Source organism: Scleropages formosus, chromosome 9 (genome assembly GCF_900964775.1).
Source record: "Scleropages formosus chromosome 9, fSclFor1.1, whole genome shotgun sequence".
NCBI classification, from domain to species: domain Eukaryota; kingdom Metazoa; phylum Chordata; class Actinopteri; order Osteoglossiformes; family Osteoglossidae; genus Scleropages; species Scleropages formosus.
In genome coordinates, this window is record NC_041814.1 from 21,767,307 (window position 1) to 21,790,949 (window position 23,643).

General features: G+C 40.8%; 1 protein-coding gene across 1 annotated transcript in view; it reads left to right on the plus strand.

The window, feature by feature from the left end:
* LOC108935404 (centriolin-like) overlaps positions 1-23,643 on the plus strand; it is a 115,955-nt gene that overhangs the window by 70,861 nt on the left and 21,451 nt on the right. Inside the window, exons 19-25 of the mRNA XM_018753978.2 lie at positions 4,751-4,919; positions 7,229-7,382; positions 13,060-13,227; positions 17,369-17,533; positions 17,854-17,988; positions 22,905-23,072; positions 23,285-23,347. Of these exons, the coding sequence (XP_018609494.2) occupies positions 4,751-4,919; positions 7,229-7,382; positions 13,060-13,227; positions 17,369-17,533; positions 17,854-17,988; positions 22,905-23,072; positions 23,285-23,347 (1,022 nt within the window). The remainder of the gene's footprint in view (positions 1-4,750; positions 4,920-7,228; positions 7,383-13,059; positions 13,228-17,368; positions 17,534-17,853; positions 17,989-22,904; positions 23,073-23,284; positions 23,348-23,643) is intronic.

The following is a 23,643-nucleotide window of genomic DNA, read 5'->3' on the forward strand; positions in this document are numbered from 1 at the left end:
GGAGTTCTCTATCTTGATAGTGATGGCTTATGTCAAGAATTCACTGGAGGGTAATAATATTCCTTAATTATAAGAACACTGGTATCTGTAGATGTTCTCTGAAGCACAAACTGATGGCATAAGACTTTTTTCCAGAGTAATTAAATTTCAGTGTAATTTACACTTTAACCTGTGCTTACCTTAGTCTAATGTACTGCACCTTTTATTGTGTCTGTGTTATGTATGATATGTATACCAGTAATATGCAATATATTAGTATGTATATAGTAATAGTGATATAACATACAATTTTTAGGTGGTATCTAAAACAAGTAATATGCAAAATATATTTCATATATAATATATAAAAAGACACATTATTACAGTATATACAATTAGTAACTGGGTTGCTAAATAACACAAAACTTTTTAAATTTGAATTTTAGATAAACTTGTGACAGTCGTCCTCAGCTCAGATGTTCCTAGTAAAATATTCAGGTTTCCAGAGATTAAGAATCATTGGATAACTGCCATCGGTTCAAGTGTATATGTAATTATAGTTCATACAATATGTATTAATAATGGATTTCATACATTACTCCATAGCACTACAAACAAATGCACTTGTTTTACTGTACCGCACACTTGCATCTTTAAAGTACAAAAAATTATTTTCATTCCCTAGCACAAAAAAAAGGCTGTGCAAAATATACATCATACACAAAAAGTCTACAGCAAAATCATAATTAATAAACCGCTTATAAACATCAGAGTGAAATTTTAATTCCGACATTTTCTGGCGAAGCAAAGGTACCGCATTCCCTGTTAGCATTTCGAGGAGCTTCAGAAATGAGCCGTGCACTTTGATTTTGTGATGAGGGGAAGCAGTTTGTCAGGGTGTTCACTGTAGAGCTGTCAGCCTTAAACGGCAGGACTTCTGATTTACAGTACGCCGCACCACATCTGTAGCTCACTATTATTTGCCCGCTTCGCTAATACAGACCGTGCTGCTAATGAAACATTTTGCATTTTGTTTGAACCGATTCCTTTGCTGCCTCAATCACGTAACGCCAAACAAAATGACATGAGTAATTCTGTTTCTGGGGCATTCACAATTAAAATTACAAATACCAAGGTAGTGTTGTACTTTGTGTGTGTGTGTGTGTGTGTGTGTGTGTGTGTGTGTGTGTGTGTGTGTGTGTGTGTGTGTGTGTTTCTCAGCCATGAGTGATGCAATGAAGACACCATTCAAACATCACCACTGTGAATGGCACAGCTAAAGCACATAATAGGAAAACAGAACATCTCGCAGAATCCATAGGAGTTTAAGTGGATGATTGAACCATATAAAGACCTCCAGGCCAAATTGAACCGAAATGGTGCAGTCAAGAAACTCTCCGCATCATTTAGAGTACGAAGGTTAAGAGACTGACGTGCCCCCGAACACTCGAGAACAACAGGCCTTGGTCTCAGTGGAGATACTTCGGGTCCTTGAATTAACGCAGCCCTCGCCTGCCTGGCTGTTAAATTTTAAGGCGCAGTTTGGAGTACCGGTGATTCGCAGAGTTTAGTATGTAGAAAAATACGAGATCAGAGCTGGCGAAACCGGTTTCTGGCCCTGTCAGATGACATAACTTAACCCCATTCCCTTGTCACATGAGTGAGACAGTGTGGTTCTCCACCGGTTAGTTCACAGTAACTGATAAACTACAGGATATAGTACAGTATTACCAGCAGGTGGCATAGTGGTTTGAGCCATTGCCTTTCGATCAAAAGGCCCGAATTTAAATCCTACCTTCTGCTGTAGTCCCTTGGGCAATGTACTTACCATGAATTGTTCCAGTAAGAATTAGCCTGCTCTATAAATTGGTAAATGATTGTAAGCTGTTTATGTACAAACCTAACATTGGAAGCTAAGCTTTTCTACAAAGTGGCTTCCAGTGTTAGGTAATGATAATACTAAGAATTATAATCATACTAATATTCCTGAGCTCTATGAAGAGGTTTGCCCCAAAACCAGTCAGGCTGCCCTGAGTTTTACCGATTTTGCAACACTCAGCCGAGCCGAGACGGGACGTATGAGCTCGGATGTCTGTGATGTCTGCGGGAGCGGGACTTCGTGCAACAGCCTCGATCGGTTCCCACAGAAAAGCAGGCTGCCGATTGGCCGGCCGAGACGTGATTAACGACGCCGCTCTGCCCATCGGCAGCGCTGCAGCTGCAGATGGGCGAACGTGCTGGATGTGATATATGGCATTCTGATTGGAGAATTCGGAGTACATCATTCCTGCAATCGAATATCCAAATGCGAATGTTACTAAAAAGGACAAGGTGGAGGAAGAGCGCTCTTCACGGCAAACGGCATAATAGGAAACCATTAAAAAGGTCGCGCATGATGCATGTCCAGCAGTTAATATGCAAAACCGTTTGCGAGGACTGAGATCAGAATGGAGACCACTTTCAGCTTTAAGGATGACAAAGACCGTAATAATCTGGTGTAATGTCTCCAATATTAGTATTAGGAAATTTAACAGAGGCATAAATGAAAATGGCCTCTGAAATGTATGTAGCAGTACTTAATTTGTTTTCATATTACCTTTTAATTTATTGTCATCACCAAGTACCAATTGCAAAGCACCAAGGGTGATAAATATTTAATCTGTTTGAAAGGGACGGTATGTGTGACTTTACTTTTTGAAACATTTCTTTAACCGGGAATTTTTTAAGTAGGAATCTGTGTGACTTTAGAAGACTCTTTTTTTTTTCGGTTTTTAAATGTCACCTGTAATTCTGCAATGGTAAAAATTTTGATCGCTGAATGTGTTTCAGGGTGAAAACCCCAAGTGATTTTTTTTTTTTTTTTTTTTTTTATAACAAATTCCCTTTTCAATACGACATCATTGCATATAATTGTATTACATGGGGGTATTGATCTGACATGGCCACGCACCGGAAGCATCCAAACAGACAATTTCATCGCTTTATTTGTTATTCCATATCGCATGGTGGGGGTCTTAGCATGAATCCAGCTCTCAGGAAAAGGAAAAAAAAAAACATATATTGCCATAAAAAGAAAAATCTAGGGTGAAACATCAGAGAAATTACTTCTTTACAAGAATCTATTGATCAGTTTATATCAAAGGAGAATGTTTGACATAAGATTACCTGCCAGTTTGAACATTAGGTACACTGTGTTATAGCCCGGGGCAGTTGTAAGTCTGCCAAAGGGATTGTAAATAAAGGAGCAGCTGTGAGTGCCTCTGGCTTGGAATCAGCCCCGGCTCAAATCCAAGGCAAAGGTAAACTTTATTTGATGGCATTTTTAACCTCCGCTCACTTGCATACACCTGACGACGGGTCACGGGCCCGGCGATGGCATGGCGCACCACCCGCGGGGCAGGGCTGGACCGCGTGGGCCCGAGGCATGCGGATCGGGGTGCTGCCGCCACAGCCGAATGTGGCAGTCTCCTCTCGCTCGCAACGGGACGCTTCCAACACGAGTCGGGAGGTGGCACGTTCGCATTCGGACACGCGACAAAGTTGTGACCTTCCCTCGGCGTAATCCGGTTAATATGGGCTGCGAATAGCGGCTCTGCCTGCAATATTTAGTCATCCGAGTTGGCCGGGCAATTCCGAAGGCTCCAGTTTAAACAGTTCAGTTAGTATAATTCCATAAATGGATCATGCCTGACCCTGGCGCCTGCTTTTCATGTTTGCGCCTCCTGCTCTTGCCTCCGACCATCGCCTCCACCAGCACCAGCAGCTCCTCCGCACATGGCAGAGGAGTTACGCGGCTGCACGCTAAAGTTGTGAAACACTGGGCTCTGGGACAGCTGCATTCATCTGTGTGTTTGTGCACGAAGAAAAAAAAAAACACTGAAATGTCTTGGAGCGTAGATATTGGCTTTACAGTGAATTGAGGGAAGTGCTGGAAAGGTTATGCTGTAATGTGTCTGTTACAGCAAATTGTCTCTCACTTATAATCAAACGCATTAAAAAAAAAAAGAAAAAAAGAAGCGCGTGGCTGTTTCAACACAGGCGCCATAGGCGTCTTTTATACACACACTCTATATGCTAAATGCACTAAGTGCAGAACAAGGCGATTTTATTTCATGTTTAAAAAAAAAAAAACTTTGCCTGAATGCAATTTATGTTTTTTTTTTTTTTTTTTTTTTTAAAAAAAGTCTCGCTTAAAGTAAAGAGTGCCATCTACTGATAGGAAATGGGAGGATTCCTTTTGTTCGGAACAACAATAGGTTTGTGCTTTTCATATAGCTAGATATACCACATTTAGATAGATATGGTTTTATTCTTATAAAGTATGCTAGTTAATCAAACCTCTGGTTCAACAGCTTTATATTACTTTTTTTCTGTGTTGTATTATCTTACAGCTTGATATTCCATAGATATGTGGATTACAGTAGAATGTGTTGCTTTTGCTTTACTGGATATTTCCAGTGAACACCATTAACAGTTAACACCATTGACACCTTTTATTTAAAATCGTTCTCTAAGCAGTATTTTGCATTTTGATAACTTATGATTTATTGTCAGTTATTAATTAATTAATTTCTTGTTTTCATGGATGGTTTGTGACTTGGGAAGCAATGTGTACGTGTTGTAGGCGAATGGTGAAGAGACGTGTTGGAAAAATGAGCGAGAGCTGTGTTGCGGTCCCGCGAACAGGTCGTCCGTCTTTCTGGTTCCTTCGAGAGGCTCATCTCGGCACACGGTTCTCCTCTCACTTCCCCACCCCCAACGTGGCCCTCAGCCCAGGTGCTGGCCAGCCGTGAGGAGCGGCTCCTCCTGCTGGAGTCAAGCCTGAGCGCCACCCAGGAGCAGCTGGGCGGGCATGTGGTGGAAGCTGTGCAGCGGGGGCAGAAGGCCCGCAGGACCCACGCCCAGCTGAGAAGCGCCCAAGAGGAGGACGACCACCTCAGGTACGGTGGAGATGTCCTACACCTCCTCTCTGCCCTGCTTGCTTTCGGTCCAGCGGCCTTGCCTGGCCTGGCCTGCACCGGCCTGCACTGGCCTAGCTGCAGCGACCGAAGGACAGGACCCATGGCGCACGTCCTCCGGCACTCTGATTTAATTTCCACTCATATGCCACTGAAGAAATGACTGGAGTTCCAGTACTGTCATCATGAGTCGTCCAATTAAACTACATCCTTACATAAGCAAACCTATTTAGCTTTGATGTCTAAACATATCTGTGAAACATTCTGATCGTTGTGATTATAAAGGAAATGTCAGAGATGCCTGGAATTATTACAGCAACCAAATTTCCTACCGACATTCTTTATTTCATTACTTGTTTAGAGAAGTTGATAATCTGACACGATGCGTACAGTATTCGTTCCTCACATGTCGTCAACGTGCGTCACTGAAATAAATGAACAGCATAAATGCATTAGGTCAGCATGTGTATTTTTTGGTAACAGAGCTGATTAAATCGTCATGGCCCATAATCTGCAGGACTTGTTTGAAATAATTTGGACTTTGAGAGCCACCAGCGTGGCCCATGCTCACGCCTCCGTTAAAAACCCCACAGGTGTTAATAATTGACCTAAGCGTGATGGGAAATTCTTTTCGTCTGTCCCCCGTGTGCACGCCCTTTCTCCCCATTACATGCAAGCCTCTTCTCCCATTTTCCCATCCGACGCTGTTACAAGTCAGATTTTTGGCATGATGCACTCTCTGAAGGCGGCCTCATGTATCCCAATCTGTTACTATTACTCAACGTCTTCGGGTGAAATGTAAACCAGACTCATACACATGTGCTACATACTACAGTGTGATAGAGGCCTGAAGCCCTTTTCAGTGGCCAACTGTTATATGTCTTGACATACCACTTTACATCATTATATTTTTATGTGCGACTGGACATAGTGCACAGACTTTTTAAAATTCTGTTCTTATACATATATAGGTACATAAACTGTGGAGCAGCAGGTAGCGCTGTGGTTAGATTTGAAGGATGCAGGTCTGAATCACACCTCTAGCTGTAGTACCCTTGATAAAGGTGCTTAATCGGAATTGATACACAAAAAATTACCCAGCTGTATAAATAGGTGCATTTATGTAAGTAGCTAAATGTACAAATCCAATATTGTAGGTCACTTTGGAGCATCAGCTAAATTTTTAATAGTGGTGATAAAATTTTGCTTTTAATTTTGTCTTCTGTTTTTTTTTCTACTCGCAATATATATTTGGATATTTATGTTTTTTTTTATTTTTGTGTATACTCTAACACACTCTCAATTTCACTTTGTTTGTGCATTAGGGCCCCACATGTGTTTCCACCCCACGGAATGTCCAGTCAAGGTTGTGGAAATTGTAATAATTTGTACTATTGATCGCTTGGCAACTGCAGCCAGGTCCCATTGTGTAAAGGTAGAAACAGGCCCTTTATTGATTATCTTTTACGGCCGTACTTCCAGGACCCGGCGTGGATATTCCTCCGGCACTCCGGCTTTTGTCCTGGGTGACATGCGATTTAAGTGTTTGCGGATAAGTCACTCAGCTCGCCCCCAAGTAGGACAGCAGAAGTGGCCGTGCCAGTTGAGCTGTTTGTACCTTCGGTTAGTCACCTTGTCAGTAGAAACACAGCATCTTTCTTCAGTTCCGTGAAAGCCATCATGACTTTACCATTGCCATACCATAACAGGCAGCAGTGATTTAATTGTAAATGTTCTCTTAAACACTGTTATTTAGCTGAATGTTGAAATTGTTGAAATTCTTATCTAAACTCTTCCAAATACTTGGATGTGGAGCGTTTTTTTTATGATCTTACAAACCTAATTTTCTTGCATTAGTGAATAAAAAAAAGTTCAGGCCAATCATAAATGCAGCCTTTTTGTTTGATGATCATTCTTGAGATGAACATTTTGTTGTGGACACTTAATGAACCACAGAAATCCTGTTTGTCAGGAAACTTCTTATTAAGTCTTACAGTATACAGTACGCATGAAGAAGGATTGATGTGGCTTCATTATTTACTGGACATGTACATGAATAAACAGAAAGATACAGAGCAGCTATTCAGATTGGGTTGTTTGGTAGCCCAGTCTTGATCATCGCGATGCGAATCTGTCTGGATGTGCCGTCGCACGGATCTGAGTATTTTAAGTACATCAAAGATAACCACGGCACCTCGCGTTACCATCTACTGTCCCAGTGATTGGAGCTTCGTGTTTGTATCTCCCCAAACACACACACACACACACACACGCGCGCACGTGTCCCGCAGGCAGACGGCAGACGAGCTGCAGGTGGAGTCGAGTTCGACGAAGAGCTCGCTGCAGCAGGCCTTGCAGGAGGTGCTGAACCACCAACGGGAGTGTCAGAGGGCAGAGGTGGAGCACGCCAAGGCCAGGGAGGAGGCGATCTCCCTCACACACCAGGTAACCACAAGGGACGGCGCCCAGCGCTGCGTGTTCCGCCACACTCTGACTCCGTGGCAGGTCTGTGTTAATAATTCATTGGCCCTTGGTCATTGACCGTTGTCCACGCGGAGTGAGGTGGGGGTGGGGGGCAGGGTTGGTCCGTGTTTGTTTATTTATTCATCCCGCTCACGCCCCTGTCAGCACCCATCTTTCTCCCTCCACAGCACCCGGCGACAGATTTAACCTGCTCAAAATTTTGATTAGCCAAGGGTGTCGCTCGGCGAAGTGGGGATTATCTTGTTCTGAAATTGAAGAGCTAAATGTGGAAAGGTACTTTGAGTTTAATTCCAACATGTAATATTTCATAATGTTCAACATGTGGGAATCAGATTGGATTGCTGTTGTCAGGTTCGGCTCCACAAAGGGAGCGAGCTAATTAATCCAGGCCTTGCAAGTTTCTTTGAAATCATTTAAATTCTCCTGAACTTCTTCTTTTTTCCTCTGCTGGAAACTTAAGTGTTGAATAATTCAAGATTCCCCTTTTCTCTTTACGCTATATAATACGGTTATGTATGCAGGTTCTGAAATGTAAGCCAAACGGCACAAAGGCTGAAAGTTGGGCTTAAGCCGGTTTAAGCCTGACTGATTGAGCAGATTCTTATCATTTTCATGTACCTTTTGCTTAGGGATGGTCCTAAAAACACTAATTGCGATATGTGATCTTGCCATTATTCCTTGGACCACCCGAGACAATGAACTACCTCATCTACAAAGGGAAATACAAGGATAAAAAGTGTAGCACAGTGAGTTTTATAGAATCTAAATGTTACTGTATATATTGTCACGCAGTATCGGACATATTCATTCTGAATTATTAACAGTATAAATAGATTGTACACATGTACAAATATGGCTACTACCTTGGGTTTTAAATAAGTGCTACAAAGCTGGTCAGATGGACATGAACATATTTCCCATTTAGATAGTATTATTGTGTCAAAGGGAGGAGAGTAGATTATGAAAAATTGCTACCTACAAATGAATCACTACAGCAAACCTTTAGACAAGATTAAACATCTCCAGTTATCCAGTGAAAGCCTTTAAATAGTTTAAATGGCAAGTGGCATTGTGAGGTAGTGAAAATAAATCCATATTACAAATTGCTTGACTGAAAACTGGATGAGAGGCCCAATTTTTTGTATTGAACTTCCGTCCCATTGTGTGACCGCGGTGAAAAAAGGACACTGACATCTGATGGGATCGATGTCACCTGAGCTCAGGATGGGTCGGGGGGGGGGGGTGGGCTCGGGCCTGCGCGGTAGAACGGCTGTGTGATCTGATGAGTTTTAAACAGAGGAAAGGCTTCGCGGAACGTGGGACCGAAGACAGACGTGTGCAACGCGTCGCCTCGGGACTGATTCCTCCGAGTCTCTGCAACTCCGTTCCTCGGTGCCCCCAGCACACGTGGCGGATTCAGACATTATGTGAAAGTGCGTTCAAACACTTTTGTGTCCAGGTCATCGGTTTCCCACAATCTGATTTAAAAAAGAGGAGCTAATTATACGTTGTCGTTTAACTTATTGTTCCATTTGAATACAAACTTTAATTTGAACTAGTTTATTTCTCTGTTTAAATTGCAAGTTAATTAAATTGACAGTGGCGGTGTAGTTTCCTTTTTATTGATGACTTGTCATACTCTTTTCTTTATTTGGCTTTTTGGATTGCATTTAAATCTGTGGGGAGCACAAGAAATGTTTGCAGTTGTCCCGTATTTACAAATGAGTTGGTATTATCGTTTCAATTAATTCACATGCAGTTTCAAATTAATTTTGTGACCACGAATTAACTGGGAGTACTAATAGCTTATTTGTTTGTTTTGTTGTGTTTTGCTCTAAATATTTTTATAGTAGTTCATCAGATCCGAAGTTATCCTCCAGTTTATTTCTGTCTATCTATCTATCTATCTATCTATCTATCTATCTATCTATCACTTTAACAGAAATGTATTACACTGTGGTTGTAGAATAACACATTTTTACATTATTCCTACATCCTTCACAAGTTTAATAAAACATACATGGAGACTGTTATACCAGTACATAAATAATATATTTTTGAAGCCTGCTGTTACCACTAAATCAAAAAATGGAGTAACATGATATGAATACTTGTTGTTACACAGCTGGACTGTAGGTGGTCGCACTGCTTTAATTCCCCTAAAGTTAATTGTGTAGCATGTTATTTATTACACAGTGTCAAACGGTGCACAATCAATTTATCTGGGCTCGGCTCAAAGGGCTTCTCTCAGATTCTGTGATGGCATCATTATATCCGAGGGCAAAGACCTTCACATACAGCATCAAATTAACGAGGACTGATTTAGGGATGTGTGAAGCGCGCCATGTGCCGTATGAACTATTGCAGGACCAGAGCTACAGATCTTTATTTTAATTGGTGGATTTTTGCGCACTCTACCATTTATCTGCCAGCCATCCGGCCCCAAACACTGAGAAAACTTTGCAAACACACAGGATGCCCCAGTCGGCCTTTTTTCTAACGGAACATACCGTAAGATTTGTCGCATATGTGACAAGGGGTATAGCCCCCCGACACGAGAACTGTGCATCGTCAGTCCCTGCCAGCTCTGGAAATGGAACCTAGCGAAACCGGCAAATGCTCCATACAGGACAAGAAAGCCCTACAGAGGGTGGTCAAAACGGCTCAGGAAATCATCGGCACACAGCTGCCAGCAGTCGAGGACACCTACGCCACACGCTGCCTCAGAAGGACGATGCGCATCGTGAGAGATCGTAGTCACCCCGCACGGGCACTTTTCTCTTCCCTCCCATCTGCAAAACGGCTCAGGTCTATTCGAACCCGCACAGCTAGGTACAGGAACAGCTTTTACCCCACTGCTGTAAGACTATACAACACTAACCAATGTGCCACCTTCAGTAACTAGAGTTGGACTGCTCCACCCAAGCACATTGGTAAATTACACTGCCACTTTAAGCATCCCCATTCACTCGTCTTGAGTTCTCTGACTGTCAACTGGCATTATTGTTACTACTGTTACCATTATTTATTGCTATTGCTATTGCACTACTCACTGTCATTGTCACTGTTTTGTTTGTGCGGTATTTCTATTGTCTTTGTCCATAGTCTGTGGAGAAGCATTCAGGAAGATTTTCATGATACATGTACGTGGTACTTGTATCTATGACAATAAACTTGAAACTTGAAATGGGTAGAATCATAAAAGTGATTATCATCATTTTTTTTTCCCTGAAAAATATAAAGTGTGCATAAGTAACTGTTTGTAAGTACCGTCAACCTCTTGGCAGGCACATATATCGTGAGCTTACAGAAAGTTCCGTCATTCACTCGTGTCGTTAGGCTTGAAAGGGGCGTGTCCATTATAGTACACGCTGTTGCCATACACAGGGGAGAAAGTACATTTTAAGTTTAAGATGTGAGCTTATGGGTTTTCCATCCTAATTAGGCAAAGGAAAAATGGTCCAAAGAATATCTTTGGCCACAGGAGCTTATTTGCTTGAACTGGATAGCATTTTTCTCATCAAAAGGTGTATTTTAAGTATGATTTATGTGTTCTATTGTGAACTGAGAGTAACATATAAAGGTTACGGGGGCGCAGTGACATGGCGGGTTTGGCCTGTGCCCGCTGTGTGACAGATCTGGGTTTCGAGCCCTGCGTGGGGTGCCTTGCAGTGGACTGGCATCCCCTCCCCCTTCAGCCTCGCACCCTGTGTTGTCGGGTTGGGCTTCGGCTCACCACGACCTCACGTGGGACAAGAGGTTGTTGATGCTGGATGGGATGGGATATAAAGGTTACGTGTTTAAATCTATACTATAATGCAACCTAGAGCAGTATTTGATTAGTGTATGTGCAGCATGTGGTGTAGGGGTAAGAGCTGCTGTCATACATTTGCATTTATTCATTTAGCAGATGCTTTTCTCCAAAGCGACATACATCTCATAAATACAATATGTGCATTACAGTAGGAGAAAGAGAGACATAGTTGCAGACATGTGATTCGTAAGTAAGCTTAATTTGTTTCTTTTCACTTTATGCACCAGTGTTCATCACACGAGTTATTGCATAAAACTTAGAAAAGACAAATTCTGATGGCCATCCTACAATGAAAAAAAAGAAAAAAATTTACATACAACACAGGAGTAGCAGCTGTGTAAAGGCTTATCTGGGCGTGATCATAAAGTTAGGGTGCATGAACATTCACACCATACATGAGGTTGAGAGATCATGGGTGAAGTGAGTCCGGAAGAGGTGAGTTTTCTGACCCTAGTTTTGGGCCCGGGTATCCATCACACCCACCGTGTAGTACCTCTGAGCAAATACTTACCCTGAAAATGACTAAGCTGTGTAAATGGATAAATCGCTGTAAGTAGTTTAACACTGTAAGTTGCTTTGTAATGAGCAGCTAAATAAATTAATGTAAATATAAACAGGATATGTGCAGCATTAAATATAGCAGAAGCATAGAAAGCAGTATGTATGAGTGCTGTTATGCTGGAACTTTGTACAAATGAAGTAAAAACTGTAAACGGATAAAGACCGCAAATTTGAATGTGTTTATCTATTTGTGTCATGTGTGCATGTTGTCATGTTTGCAGAGTGTCTTTGGGATGTGTGAAATATGTTTAAATTGAATATACACTGCTGCACTATTGTGTTACTGGAATTGAATGTTTTACATTCTTATTTGTGTTGTATTCAGTCTTGTCCGCAGAGATTAGTGCAGTTTTCAGTTTTATACATCTCTTTTTACTAGGGGGATGTGAACCTCAACGGCAGAGCTTTAGTTCACTGCTAAAAGGTGTAACAATAGACTTTGATCAGAACATGCAGGTCCAAGTGTAGTTCTTCAGCCTTTCCGCCACCTACTGCCCTACTGCCTAAATATCTAATGTACTACATATTTACATTTTTTTGGCCATACTGTATTTTAAAATATTGCAGAGAATGTTTCCACCTCCATGTTCATTTTTGTCCTGACAGTTCATGAGCTCAAATATATTGATATGCACAATTGATTTAGTTTTTTTTTTTCAGCATTACTGTGTTGCTCTTTGTTTAAGGCCTACCCATGGAAGTCAAAGCAGTGAAATTTGCAGTGATATGCAGGCTGGTTTCACTGTACAAGCTGACAAGACCACTGTAATGTTAGGTTCTTTTGCTTTATTTCACTTTTCGCACATTCCTATGTTTAGTTTTTTTTTTTTTTTTTGTTAGGTTTTCATTGATATTAATTTCACAAATCATAAAAAATGGAGGATGGTGGTTTTCTTACTGTGCCACCATTGGGAGTTGGGTTTTAATCTGTCTTGGCTGGGTTGTAATAAACTTTTATATTACTGTTTTATTAGATGTTAATCTTACACTAGCCCCCCCATCCAAGGATTATTTTGCATCCATAATTAGCAATTAGGGTTTAGTTTCTTAAAGCTTTTACAAGCTCACTTACATATTACTGCATCGTTTCTCTCCCCAAAATGAAATTCTGAGCAGTGATCGCCCCAGTGACAGCAAGAGAATGATAAATTCTGGAGTTTCATGTGAATGTTTTTAGTCTGTAGCTGTAAGTGGCTGACATGTACTGGAGGATCCTTTTTGCTCTGTTGTGAGAACCCGTATCTTTGTGTGTTTTGAACAAAGCTCCAGCAGAAGGAGAAGCTGTTGCAGTGTCTGAGTGAAGAGCTGGGTCAGCAGCCTGACTTCTCCCTGGACCAGTGGGAGCAGTTTTCCAAACTCTGGAGATGCATGACCGACATGGAGGCAGAGGTGGAGCGGCCGAAAGTCAAGGAGATGAATGATGCCCATGTGGTAAGTTCAACCTATTCATAGCCACTGATACAGTGGGTTTGTCAACATACTCCAGTTACTTTCCTGCCCACCGGCCTCCAGGTTTCCATGAATGTTTCCGTTGCTTCCTGTAAAAGAAGCTCATTTCCTTCCTGAGGTTGGTATGCAATGAAATGAGCTCTGATATGGCCTTTACAAGTTAAGTGTTGTAATGAAATAAAGTAATTCCAGACGAATGTTTGGATACGGTTGAAGTTCTGCATTTCATACTAATCATGGAATCTCATGATGGGTTTAGTGTCCTGTTCTACAGTGAAGAAATGCGTTGACCTTCCTGTGTGTCAGACAAGCATGACGACACTGTCTGATATCGTCTTCTTGAGAATCACTATTAATTTTGCTCTTATAAGTTCTTTGTCTCATCGTTGTTTATTTCTGAAAGGAGGTTGGTCCATATTCTCTTGTGTAGGCCTGCCGTGCACCGCTAACCCTGCTTGATCGGGGTTGCTGCAAAATAATTTAAAAGATTGCAGCATCCTTCAGCAGAGATGAGAGATATTATTTCTCCACATATCTTTTGATGGAGCTTATGTGTTAAGCCACAAACTTGGTTTTATATGTGGTCTGTTTCTGGAAGCCTACCTCATTATGAACATCCCATTTATTGTTCTATAAAATCAAATTGAACTGGTGTCACAATCTCCTCAAGTCATTGGAAACATTTCCTCAAGTGGACTCGCCTTCGATCATTCTGCCTTTTGTCAAAAGATGGCCTGTTAGTTAGTTTTGGAGAAAGGTAGGGGGTTGTTCAGCATCAGGTCATTTATGAAAGAGTTAAACAGGACATGCATGTGTTCTTCATTTGATCTTCCATGATCACACTTAGCTGTTCCTTAGAAAAACCAAAAGTCACAGCAGAATTGCCAGATCAAGCTGCTTATGCTCAATGGGTTCAGAAGTCTTAATGAAAAAGTCTCTGATTAATTCATCATAAACCTGAAGATCTGTCACATTTTCACACTCTTGGATTTCCTGAACATATATGTAATTTTGTAGTTGTATATTGAACATTGAAGACATTAAAATATTCAGCAATAAAAGTTCATGTGAAAACTAATGTCAAAGCCTTTACGACATCCTGCGAATCCTGAGCTAATGCTTCAAAGCGCCCGTACTGCAAATTGTGCCTTGTTTTGCCGTTGTTCGTTTCTGTGTTTTGGCAAATGTTTGCAATTAGGGGTCCTCAGCATTCCTCCAAGCGTGCCCAGCAATGGGTCGTTAAATTGGGTCTTTATAAAACTTACCAGGAGCCAAGCAAGTTTCTTGTGGCTCCAAAAACTTCAGCCTACCCCTTGCTCCACATGGAACCTGCACAAATCAAACAGCGTGACATCTATTAGAGATGTGGCTTAGTAGTAATCTTCAAAAAGGTTTGAAGAAAAAAAGCCGTTTCAAAAAATTGTATGTTTTGGTCAAGGAAAAGTGTAAATTAGTGATTATAATCTTTCATTTGTTTATTCATCTTCATTATCCAGAGCATTTCATGTTTTATGGTCAGTGCCGGTTTTAATGAAAGACTCCAGCTTTCAGTAGTTTGTTTGTGGCTTGTTAGCTTGTTTAGAGGGTTATGTGTAAAACCCTGCAGTATTTCAAAGATGTCCCACTGATGCCTTTTTTTTTCTTAGCCTGATTGGTGCCTTACAAACACCATCTGAAAATATTTGTCATGGTCAAATTTTAATGAAACTTTCTCCATCATCAAAAATAAGTTAATTTTTGGAAAAATAACAAACAATTTGTTTCATTTTCTACTTTTTTGCATAAGAACGTAATTGCTCATAGGGAGCAGTTAAAATTCGTTTCAGGGTTAAAAAAAACATCTTGTTAGATATACATATGCCAAGCAATTAAAGTTTTTTGGTTAAGTTGATGTATTTAAATTGCAAATTACGGTTATCTGCTGAATTCTGCATATTGGAAATACTGTATAAATGAGAATTAGCTGTGTTTAATAAAGGAGTCTAAATTTATCATTCACATAACACATTCACATAATATGCAAATTACTTGTTGGGAATTTGAGGTATTTCTACTGCTTTTTATATTTCTGTAGCCTGAACTAATTATTAAAGTGGTGAATTCAAAATGATTGACACGTTAAGCTCATGGAGTTGCAGTTTACCAAGCAAACATGTCAAAGAACAGTACTCTAGAAGTACTGCTACAAAAATGATCAACTCATCAAGGCTGCACTCTTTAATCACTAGGTCAGTAGTTACCGGATCTAGAGAAAGTTTGACTTAATATTGTGAAATTGTACAATGGAAGATGTAAAGAGAAAGGTGTAAAATGCACTGCGGTCTCTGAATAAAAAAATGGGCACAACTTTTTGTCCTTTATATCATTGCAGTTACACTTTTACAAAAACAGAACAGTTTGCTCATTTCATCGGTTTGAGCTTCTCAAGTAGAGTCGTTCCCTCTTGGCATCTGCTCGATTCTAGCTCTTCAGCTGGAGATGTGTAATGGGGCAGTTTTGCCAATTAGCTGTTGATTTCATCTTGGGAATTAAAACCATCTCTTTGCTGAAGATTGTACACTCTACAGTATATCTGTAAATACTAAAATATTGATTTTCTTGCACTACCATTTCATCAGCTTATTATGAATCCTGTGTTTTTGCCAAAGAAGAACTGCAAAATTAATTATTTTATAAATTCTCGTTCCACATCATAGGCTGTATTCGCTAAACAACGGGTAAATGCTGAAAACTGTCCTGTGTTTGATGCAAATACTTTCCATACCTTAAAGTTTCAAGTTTATTGTCATAGGTACAAGTACCATGTACATGTATCATGAAAATCTTCCTGAATGCTTCTCTAAATACCGCACACATAAAACTTTGAAGCTTGCTTCTGTATGTAAGGCTAAGTACGATTAACAGACCTTTGCTTCCAAAACGTTAGCACCAGCAATTACATATGCCAAGTAATTATTACAAAATTAGAATGAATTTAAAAAAAAAAAAAAAGTTTCACGTGTTCGTTGCCTAAAAGCCTTCAGAATTCTTAGACCACCAGCACATCAGGCTGGATTAATGGTTAGACCTTTCTTATAATCCTGCATCTTTGTTTGCTTGCTTGATTTGTTTGTTTCTTTATTTAAATGGCACTCAGGGTCAAACGGTGACCTGCAGTGAGGAGGCAGTCGAATCTCCACCTTTGTTCGTGCGTCAACGCTCCTCTAACTACATTAGCTCCTTTATCCCTCTGAGGATTATTTTGAGCACAGAAATGGTCAAGCTTGATGAATCCAAAGGAAATTGGGTTTGAAATGGCCTCGTCTGCTCAGGTCAAAGCCATTACTTGATGTATCGTCTAAGTGGATTTTGAGTGTGGATAAATTATTTTGGAATTACTCCTGAAGATGGGTTTTTTTGCAGCTTGGCTTTGTGAAGCTATAAAATGACCCTCTTTCATTTGTAATTGAAAGAGTAATATTTTAATTATCTTGCTGCTTAGACATGTTTTCATATATATGGATGCATGTGGGGGAGCATAAATACATTGGTATTATCACATTTTTTGTGTATCATAAGTCATTTAGAATGCTACTGTACACTGCTGGGTCTCAAAACCATAAATCAAAATATGCGGCAAAAACCCTGAACATTTTTCAGGTTTGTTCCAGAGGGTCTGCTAATGGCTGCTTGTTCTAGATGATCTTTAAATGCCTGCTGCATATAAAAATTCTATATTACCGTCATACTATTATTGGACTTTCTGTAACTTTTCTGTCTGGGAAACCTACTTTTATAACAAAAATGTTTTTTTGTAAAAAAGAAAAAAAAAAAGCAGGCTTTCCTGAACGTACAATTACTTTACGGGTTAATTTAACTTTATGAACATATATTTTGAGGCATTTGGTTAGGACCATAATGTTATGTAAGTGGAGTATCTCTTGGAAAAAGCCACACACTTATTTTCCCCCCTTGCATGGAGCCCTGCTGTTCCAACAATATTGTGGTGCTTTTTGTTCTTTGCAGCCCTGCTCCCATCCCACACTGCTCATTAGCCATGGCTTCTGTGGGTCATTTGAGACGCCAGGCGAGAGAAATGGGGCTCTTTCACAGGATATTTAAAACGGGGTCTCGATGTCTGCAGTTAAAGGATCGGGAGAGCCACATTTCAAGACTGGAGGAGATCGCGGAGATCCAAGAAAAACACAGTCGCCTGCCGGAGGAGTTCCTCAAGACCGAGTCTCGCCTGACCGTCTCCAATTTGAGAACGGCTGCAACAGAACCGCAGAGGGAACGTCGCTCTGAAGAGGTACCATGAAATATGCCAGAAACTTAATGAAAGTCAAATAACTGAAAAAGAAAATTCAAAGGTGCACAAGTGAACAATACAAAAGACATATGTTGTACGATTTGTTAAAGATTTATCACACTTTAGTGGCCAAGCGTGATCAGTGAAGAAGCTTTTTGATTATTTTTTTTCAACCAGTGGGTAGTTCAGACCTTCCTTTTTACCACAAGTCGCAAAACCACAAAGCTTAGGTATTCGTGAACATGTATGTCTACCACTGTAACTCTGACAAGTTTGTTTCTTTTAAAGTGACACTTTATGCAAATTAATGTACCCAACAGAAGACTCCACTACAGGAAGCTAGAGACTCACTGAGTACCTGTAGCAGGATCTTCCCAACAGCAGAGCAAGCAGTCGTCGACCTCCAGCAGGAGCTGTCTTCTGTAAAGAAACGTCTCCTGGAAGCACAAGAAACGGTGAATGTTTATTTGCATCTGTAGAAACCAATTTTTTTTTTTCATTTGTTTGACTTGACAAATAAAAATATTTCAGACTCAGTAAAGTAGACAGAAGCTTCTGAACCTAAAACCCACACCCCCAAGGGGTACAGAAAGGCCATGTAGCTAAACGTTGAAGAGCGAGAGCTGTTAGGTGTAGGTTCTATGAAATGTGGCTCACGGCTGAGAGGTGCTTAGGTTTTCTCCTTCCAGTTTCCATGTGCTGCATTTAAACTGATGGAGAAAATGGGCCCCCACAACACACAGATTCGGTTTAGCACTGCCTGCTCTCCATAGTGGGGCCTGATCCACCACTTGTCCGTTAAGACCTACAGTGAATTGGAATTATGACCCCTTTAGACCCGTGCTGAATCAAAACTATGACCTGCTTGCTGAATTTTCAGTATTGCCCCAAGGAAGGCCAGCACTGCCTAGTTTCACCTGTTTAGACGGGAAGCCGTGGAGCTGATCTTCAATGGCCGGAGGGAAGAGCAGAACCCATGCCAAACAGGCATGAAATTTCTGTGTAATACGGTGGAACAATGCATTGTACATTGACAAGCAGTGAAAGGCAACACTGTTATTGCAGAGAAATGTCCTCTTTCTGTGAAATGTGAAGGACACATCTGTAACTGACAGCTTATGTTGTCAAAAGTCAGCATTGAGGCCTTTCTCTTGGTCAAGTAAATAGGCTCTCCATGATACTTATGAGTATATTAGCCATGCATGATGGGTTCAGGTGGAGAGCAGGGTATGTGGAGGTCAGTGAGGATGGCCGAGCAACATGTACGGAAATTGTATCTCCAACTTTGACTGGTTAGAATCCAACTGTAATCCTCTCATGGCAAACTAATTTCTCCAAAGGAAAATTGTTACATACATTCGAGGCATATGCAAAAGAACCCATGTGGTGCAGCCAGTTTTTGACCTGAAAGACTTTGAAGGGTGCTGTACTTTTTGTTTATGCTGTCTAATTACTAGTTGTACTGGTGGCAGCAGAGTTTTTTTCTTAAATATAAATGCGTCTAATTTAATTCACTGAGTACTATCCATTATTTATTGTTGGGCGGACGTTATTAAAGCATTAGTGGGCTCATTTTAGTCTCCATAAAAGGCCTGTGTGTACCACTGCAATTAGAAACTCCATTAGTATTATTAATAAGGAATATCCTGTGCTCCAGTGACCACCAGTTTAATAAGTAACTGTGTGCAGTTGCCATTAGCATGGCAAGAAATTACTAACTGTACGATAGCATCGTTTCTCTTCTTGATAAGGTAGATATTTAATTCAGCACCTCTTAGTCATAAATATACATATTTTAATGATGGTGGAAGCCTGTTGGGTATTTTAATTAGTTGGTAACTATCAATGTTTTACATAGTGTGTAACAATACATTGACACATCACTCAGATGATGTAGTTATTCAGCAAAATTGACCAAATGGTGCAAAAAATAAGTATTTTCATAATTATGTACACCGTCCTGTCATAAACTTTTTTCATATTTTGCTGCATTAGAATTGTTTGCTTTTTGACTCTTATGGAATGATAATAAATGTCAATTTCTTTAGGTTTCAGAACAGTTGAAAAATTGTACCTAATATGGACACAGTACTTTTGTGTATTTTGCATATTAATATATCATCCTAGCTACCTTTTCCATTCATTTCCATACAGATTTTGATTATTTTTATGTATTGACCAGTGCTTCACTAAGATAAGGCTGATGACCAATGAGAAGCTTAATGTTGACAAAAATGATTCTCTAAGTCTTTGATTAACCTAATGCCTGGAGCTCACACATCACAGAACTGGTCTTTTTTATATATATAAATAAACTTTGCCATGGTTGTTTATAGATATCATCCAGTTGTCCCATTATTTGGTATAATCCTGTCAGATGTACAATATTTGCCTGACTTAAATAGGATGGCACTGATCATTGTAGAAGAAACAGTATGTTGGGGTGGATGGAAGGCAAGATGTGACTTTAGAAGATGGCTTGTGCCATGCATGGTGATATTGCATTCAACAAAGCAGCGGAAGATTAGCCATCTGAAGCCATGGCGATGAGGGGTTTATCATGAAGCCTTTTGACAAATAGGTTTTCGCATTCAGCATTCCTGAAAGGCATCAACTTAGTAGTGTATTGTTGTTAGCAGTAGTACTTGGGATATTTATGTTCTAGTTAATAGTTCTTTTAACCTGCTTAAATATTTCTATTCAGAAGCTTCGTTAGGTTTTAAGGTAACTCGTGTCACCTGAAAAATATAAGAGAAAAATAGAAAAAAAGCTATTCTGGCTGCTTAGGATTTTTTTTTTTTTTCATTAAAGACTTTGTCAAGTAACATTGAAGAACATACATAAAACATCTTAGTGTTTGGTTCATCCTCAAAAAGAGATGCATCCTACAGCTTATGTCCATCACAGATTGGCAGTTTCACAGTGACAAAACAATTTTGGTGTCACTCCGTTTTGGAAAGCGGATTTAAGCCAGCACCAATATGTGAGCTCATGGCTTAACAAGCGCCTCCTAGGGACATGTTAGGCAACTACAGGGTGCCGACTTCCTGCTATGACAGGTACGCCACCAATCCGTCTAGTTTCTTGCCCAGCACAGTGTGTCCAATGGCCATCAAGTGGCATGAGAGGACCAGACAAGCGCGTGGCCCCCAACATACTGTATACATCTGTATAAAAGCCATCTGGAATCATTTTAACTGGGGCTGAAGACTCTTAAGAATGAAACAAATAAAATTATGAAGTATTAGGGTGGACAGCTGTATGTTAATCAATATTTCCCACCTAGAGCTTGAGATAGTGGGGACAAAAAAGGGATTATAATGCGCTTGTAGAAAAAAAAGGCTCTGTCTGCAGATGTCCCCCGGGATCTATGCAAGAGCTCTCCATAAGGAAATCTGAAATGTTGATCTGTTTGAAATAGACTAAGAAAGCTCCTAGTATAAACACAATAGCAATGTTCCCCTGTGTTTCTGGGAAAAGTGCAGTGGGTTTTTCTAAAGTGCTGTGTAGTGCTCTCTGCGTGGTATTATAATTGAAACATTGTACTGAGCCACAAGACTGGAGCGCGCAACCCCCTCCATCTCCTGTTTTGTATGTGCATACGTGATCTCTCCCCCATAATCGCCACTCTTTAATCTTTTCCTCTCCGCTGTTTCATCCTGCCTTCCTGTGTACGTGTGTACACAGAAAGCTGTTATTGCCGCCGGTTATTAACCAGGAATGGATATAGAAAAAAAGTAATTTTGTTGCCGGCTGGATGCGGCAGAATGAGCTGTCAGACATTACAGAGGGTGACAGCGCAGCATCCTCTCGAAGGGGTGGGGCCTGCCGGGGCGCGCAGGGCGCCGTTGCCGGGAGGTTAGGGGAAATCAGGCAGGATTACCGAGGGCCGCCATTATTAAATATCTCTCTCTGCTCCCCCGTGGATGTGACCACATAATATAGGCTCAGCATGGCAGAGGAGGGTTTCGGGAAATTAGTCAAGGCCATGCTCGCTGTATGAACATCCTTGTGGAAGTTTGTCCACTTTTATTGACCAAGAGGTACACGTGATTTGGAGTTGGCATACATTGCAGCCTCCTTTTTTGTGCCAAGGAGTGAGCAAATTACTTTTAGCCGTGGCGCCCTGTCTCCTAATTAATTTCTCCACCTGCGTGCAATGGGTACATTATTCAAACCTTTCTGAGCATGTAACATTTCTCCATTTCAGATGTCAAGGCCTGAAAGTGAGATCCATATTTCACAGAGCTGCCGTTTGTTGTTAACCATTTGGTAAAAAAAAGAAAAAGTCAGTTAAAAAGAACATGTGACCCACAGCGGTGCTGTTCCCTCCATCTCAGATGTCCTTGTACGTGTCCGGATTTCAGTGTCCGTGACATGGAAACAGAAATGATATTGAAATCGTTTTTTACAGAAAAAGCAAAAAAAAAAAAAGGCATATTTAACCATGATATTGAGCTTCAAGATAAGATGAGAATGGACCACTATAGTGCACATGCAAAGCATTTTGCATTTTCCTTGTGAATATGGTTTTTTTGGCCAGTGAGCAGCAAAGAAGCACTTAAAGAACGAAGAAACGGGTATGTCTGTATTCCACTGGTTTGCTGGAATTTGTTAATTGGAAGAGTGTTTTCAACTCTTCATGGCCCTCTTTCCGAGCACATATTTGAGGTTACGTTGTGACAGCTTCCTTAAAGGGAGAGAAAAAACAATCTAAATGTTAAGCAGGTTTACACCTCCTAATGCATTCTGCCTTACGTCCCTTGGAGAAATTAAACCACCGCTGCTTCTGTCAAGTTATCATTGCTCACCACGGCATGCATCGAAACAAAAGAATGGTGTGTAATTTTTTTTTCCCCCCATCTCCCCCTCTAATCATAACATCTGTACCGTGCCGCTATTTACATTTTCCTATCAAGCCAAAAGAGAAATGTTAATTTTAGATGAGCCTTTTTATGACTTGTAATTACTGTCATTAAGAACGCTCCAGAGACCCTGGGCGAGCTTTGACTGAAATGCAGTTTGACATGTTCTATAATTAATGCTGAATTAATGTGTTACTTTATGCGCTGGTAGAAGAAAGGTCCTAACAGCTTTGAAGGGCGGCGCGTGCGATCGCAGTCTCACCATGCGATGGTTCACAGTGTAATGCTTATCGTTGCTCAATTTGGCAACACGCCGCAGGCCTCCACCACTTTTTCTGATGCCGTGATGAGATACTCGGCAGACATTGGGTGCTAAACTCTGAATATTATCGTCAAACGGGTTCTCTGCACGCCAGCGTGGTGGGATAATGCACTTCTTCCCAAGCTCTGTTAACCCCACAGGATTGCTCATGTCATCTCGTTCCCCCAAACTCGTGCTCTTTTAGGCGCGAAGACACGAGGACAGAATCGCAGAGCTGACCATGCAGTTGGATCAGACGCAGGGAGCGTGCCAGCAGAACATCAGAGATCTAGCAAATAAGGAGGAACAGCTGGTTATATTGAAAACAGAGTGTGAGGTCCTCCAGGACAAGCTTGGGTGCAAAGTTGGGGAGGTAAGGTGCCTGAGGATTGTTGATGGATATGCTGCCTGTATTCAGCTGTACCATAGTACAAGCAATGCTCCCTTAACTCTTAGTTATCCTTAGCTTACATCGCCTCTGATTTATTTCATTCAATTGTGTTGCCTTTGAATATTATCAGTGGTGAAATTTAATATGTGCACCGGTTTAATCTGTTTTGTGCCAAATTTATTTTCTCACAACAGGTAGAAGGCCTAAAAACAGAGCGGTGTGTTTTGAGAGAGAAGCTGGAGGGAGTAACTGCTGAGGTAAGTATTATAAAGTCACATTTTAGTATTTATTGAAGCATTATTTTCCATTTTTTCAGACAGAAAAGGATATGAATGCTGGAAGAAAGTTAATTGGTGTACCATGCACACATCGGATGGATTCATGTTGTTTCCATCTACTGAAGGTGGTTACAGGTGATACATTTCACGTTGGTGTATTTCCTAGAAGCGGATATGCAAGCTTTAGGAAATGTGTACAATTCTGTGTTCATTTGACCCACACTGCTCTTATTGTAAAGTGTTTAGCCCTTCAGCTGTGCAAGGCACATTTTTTT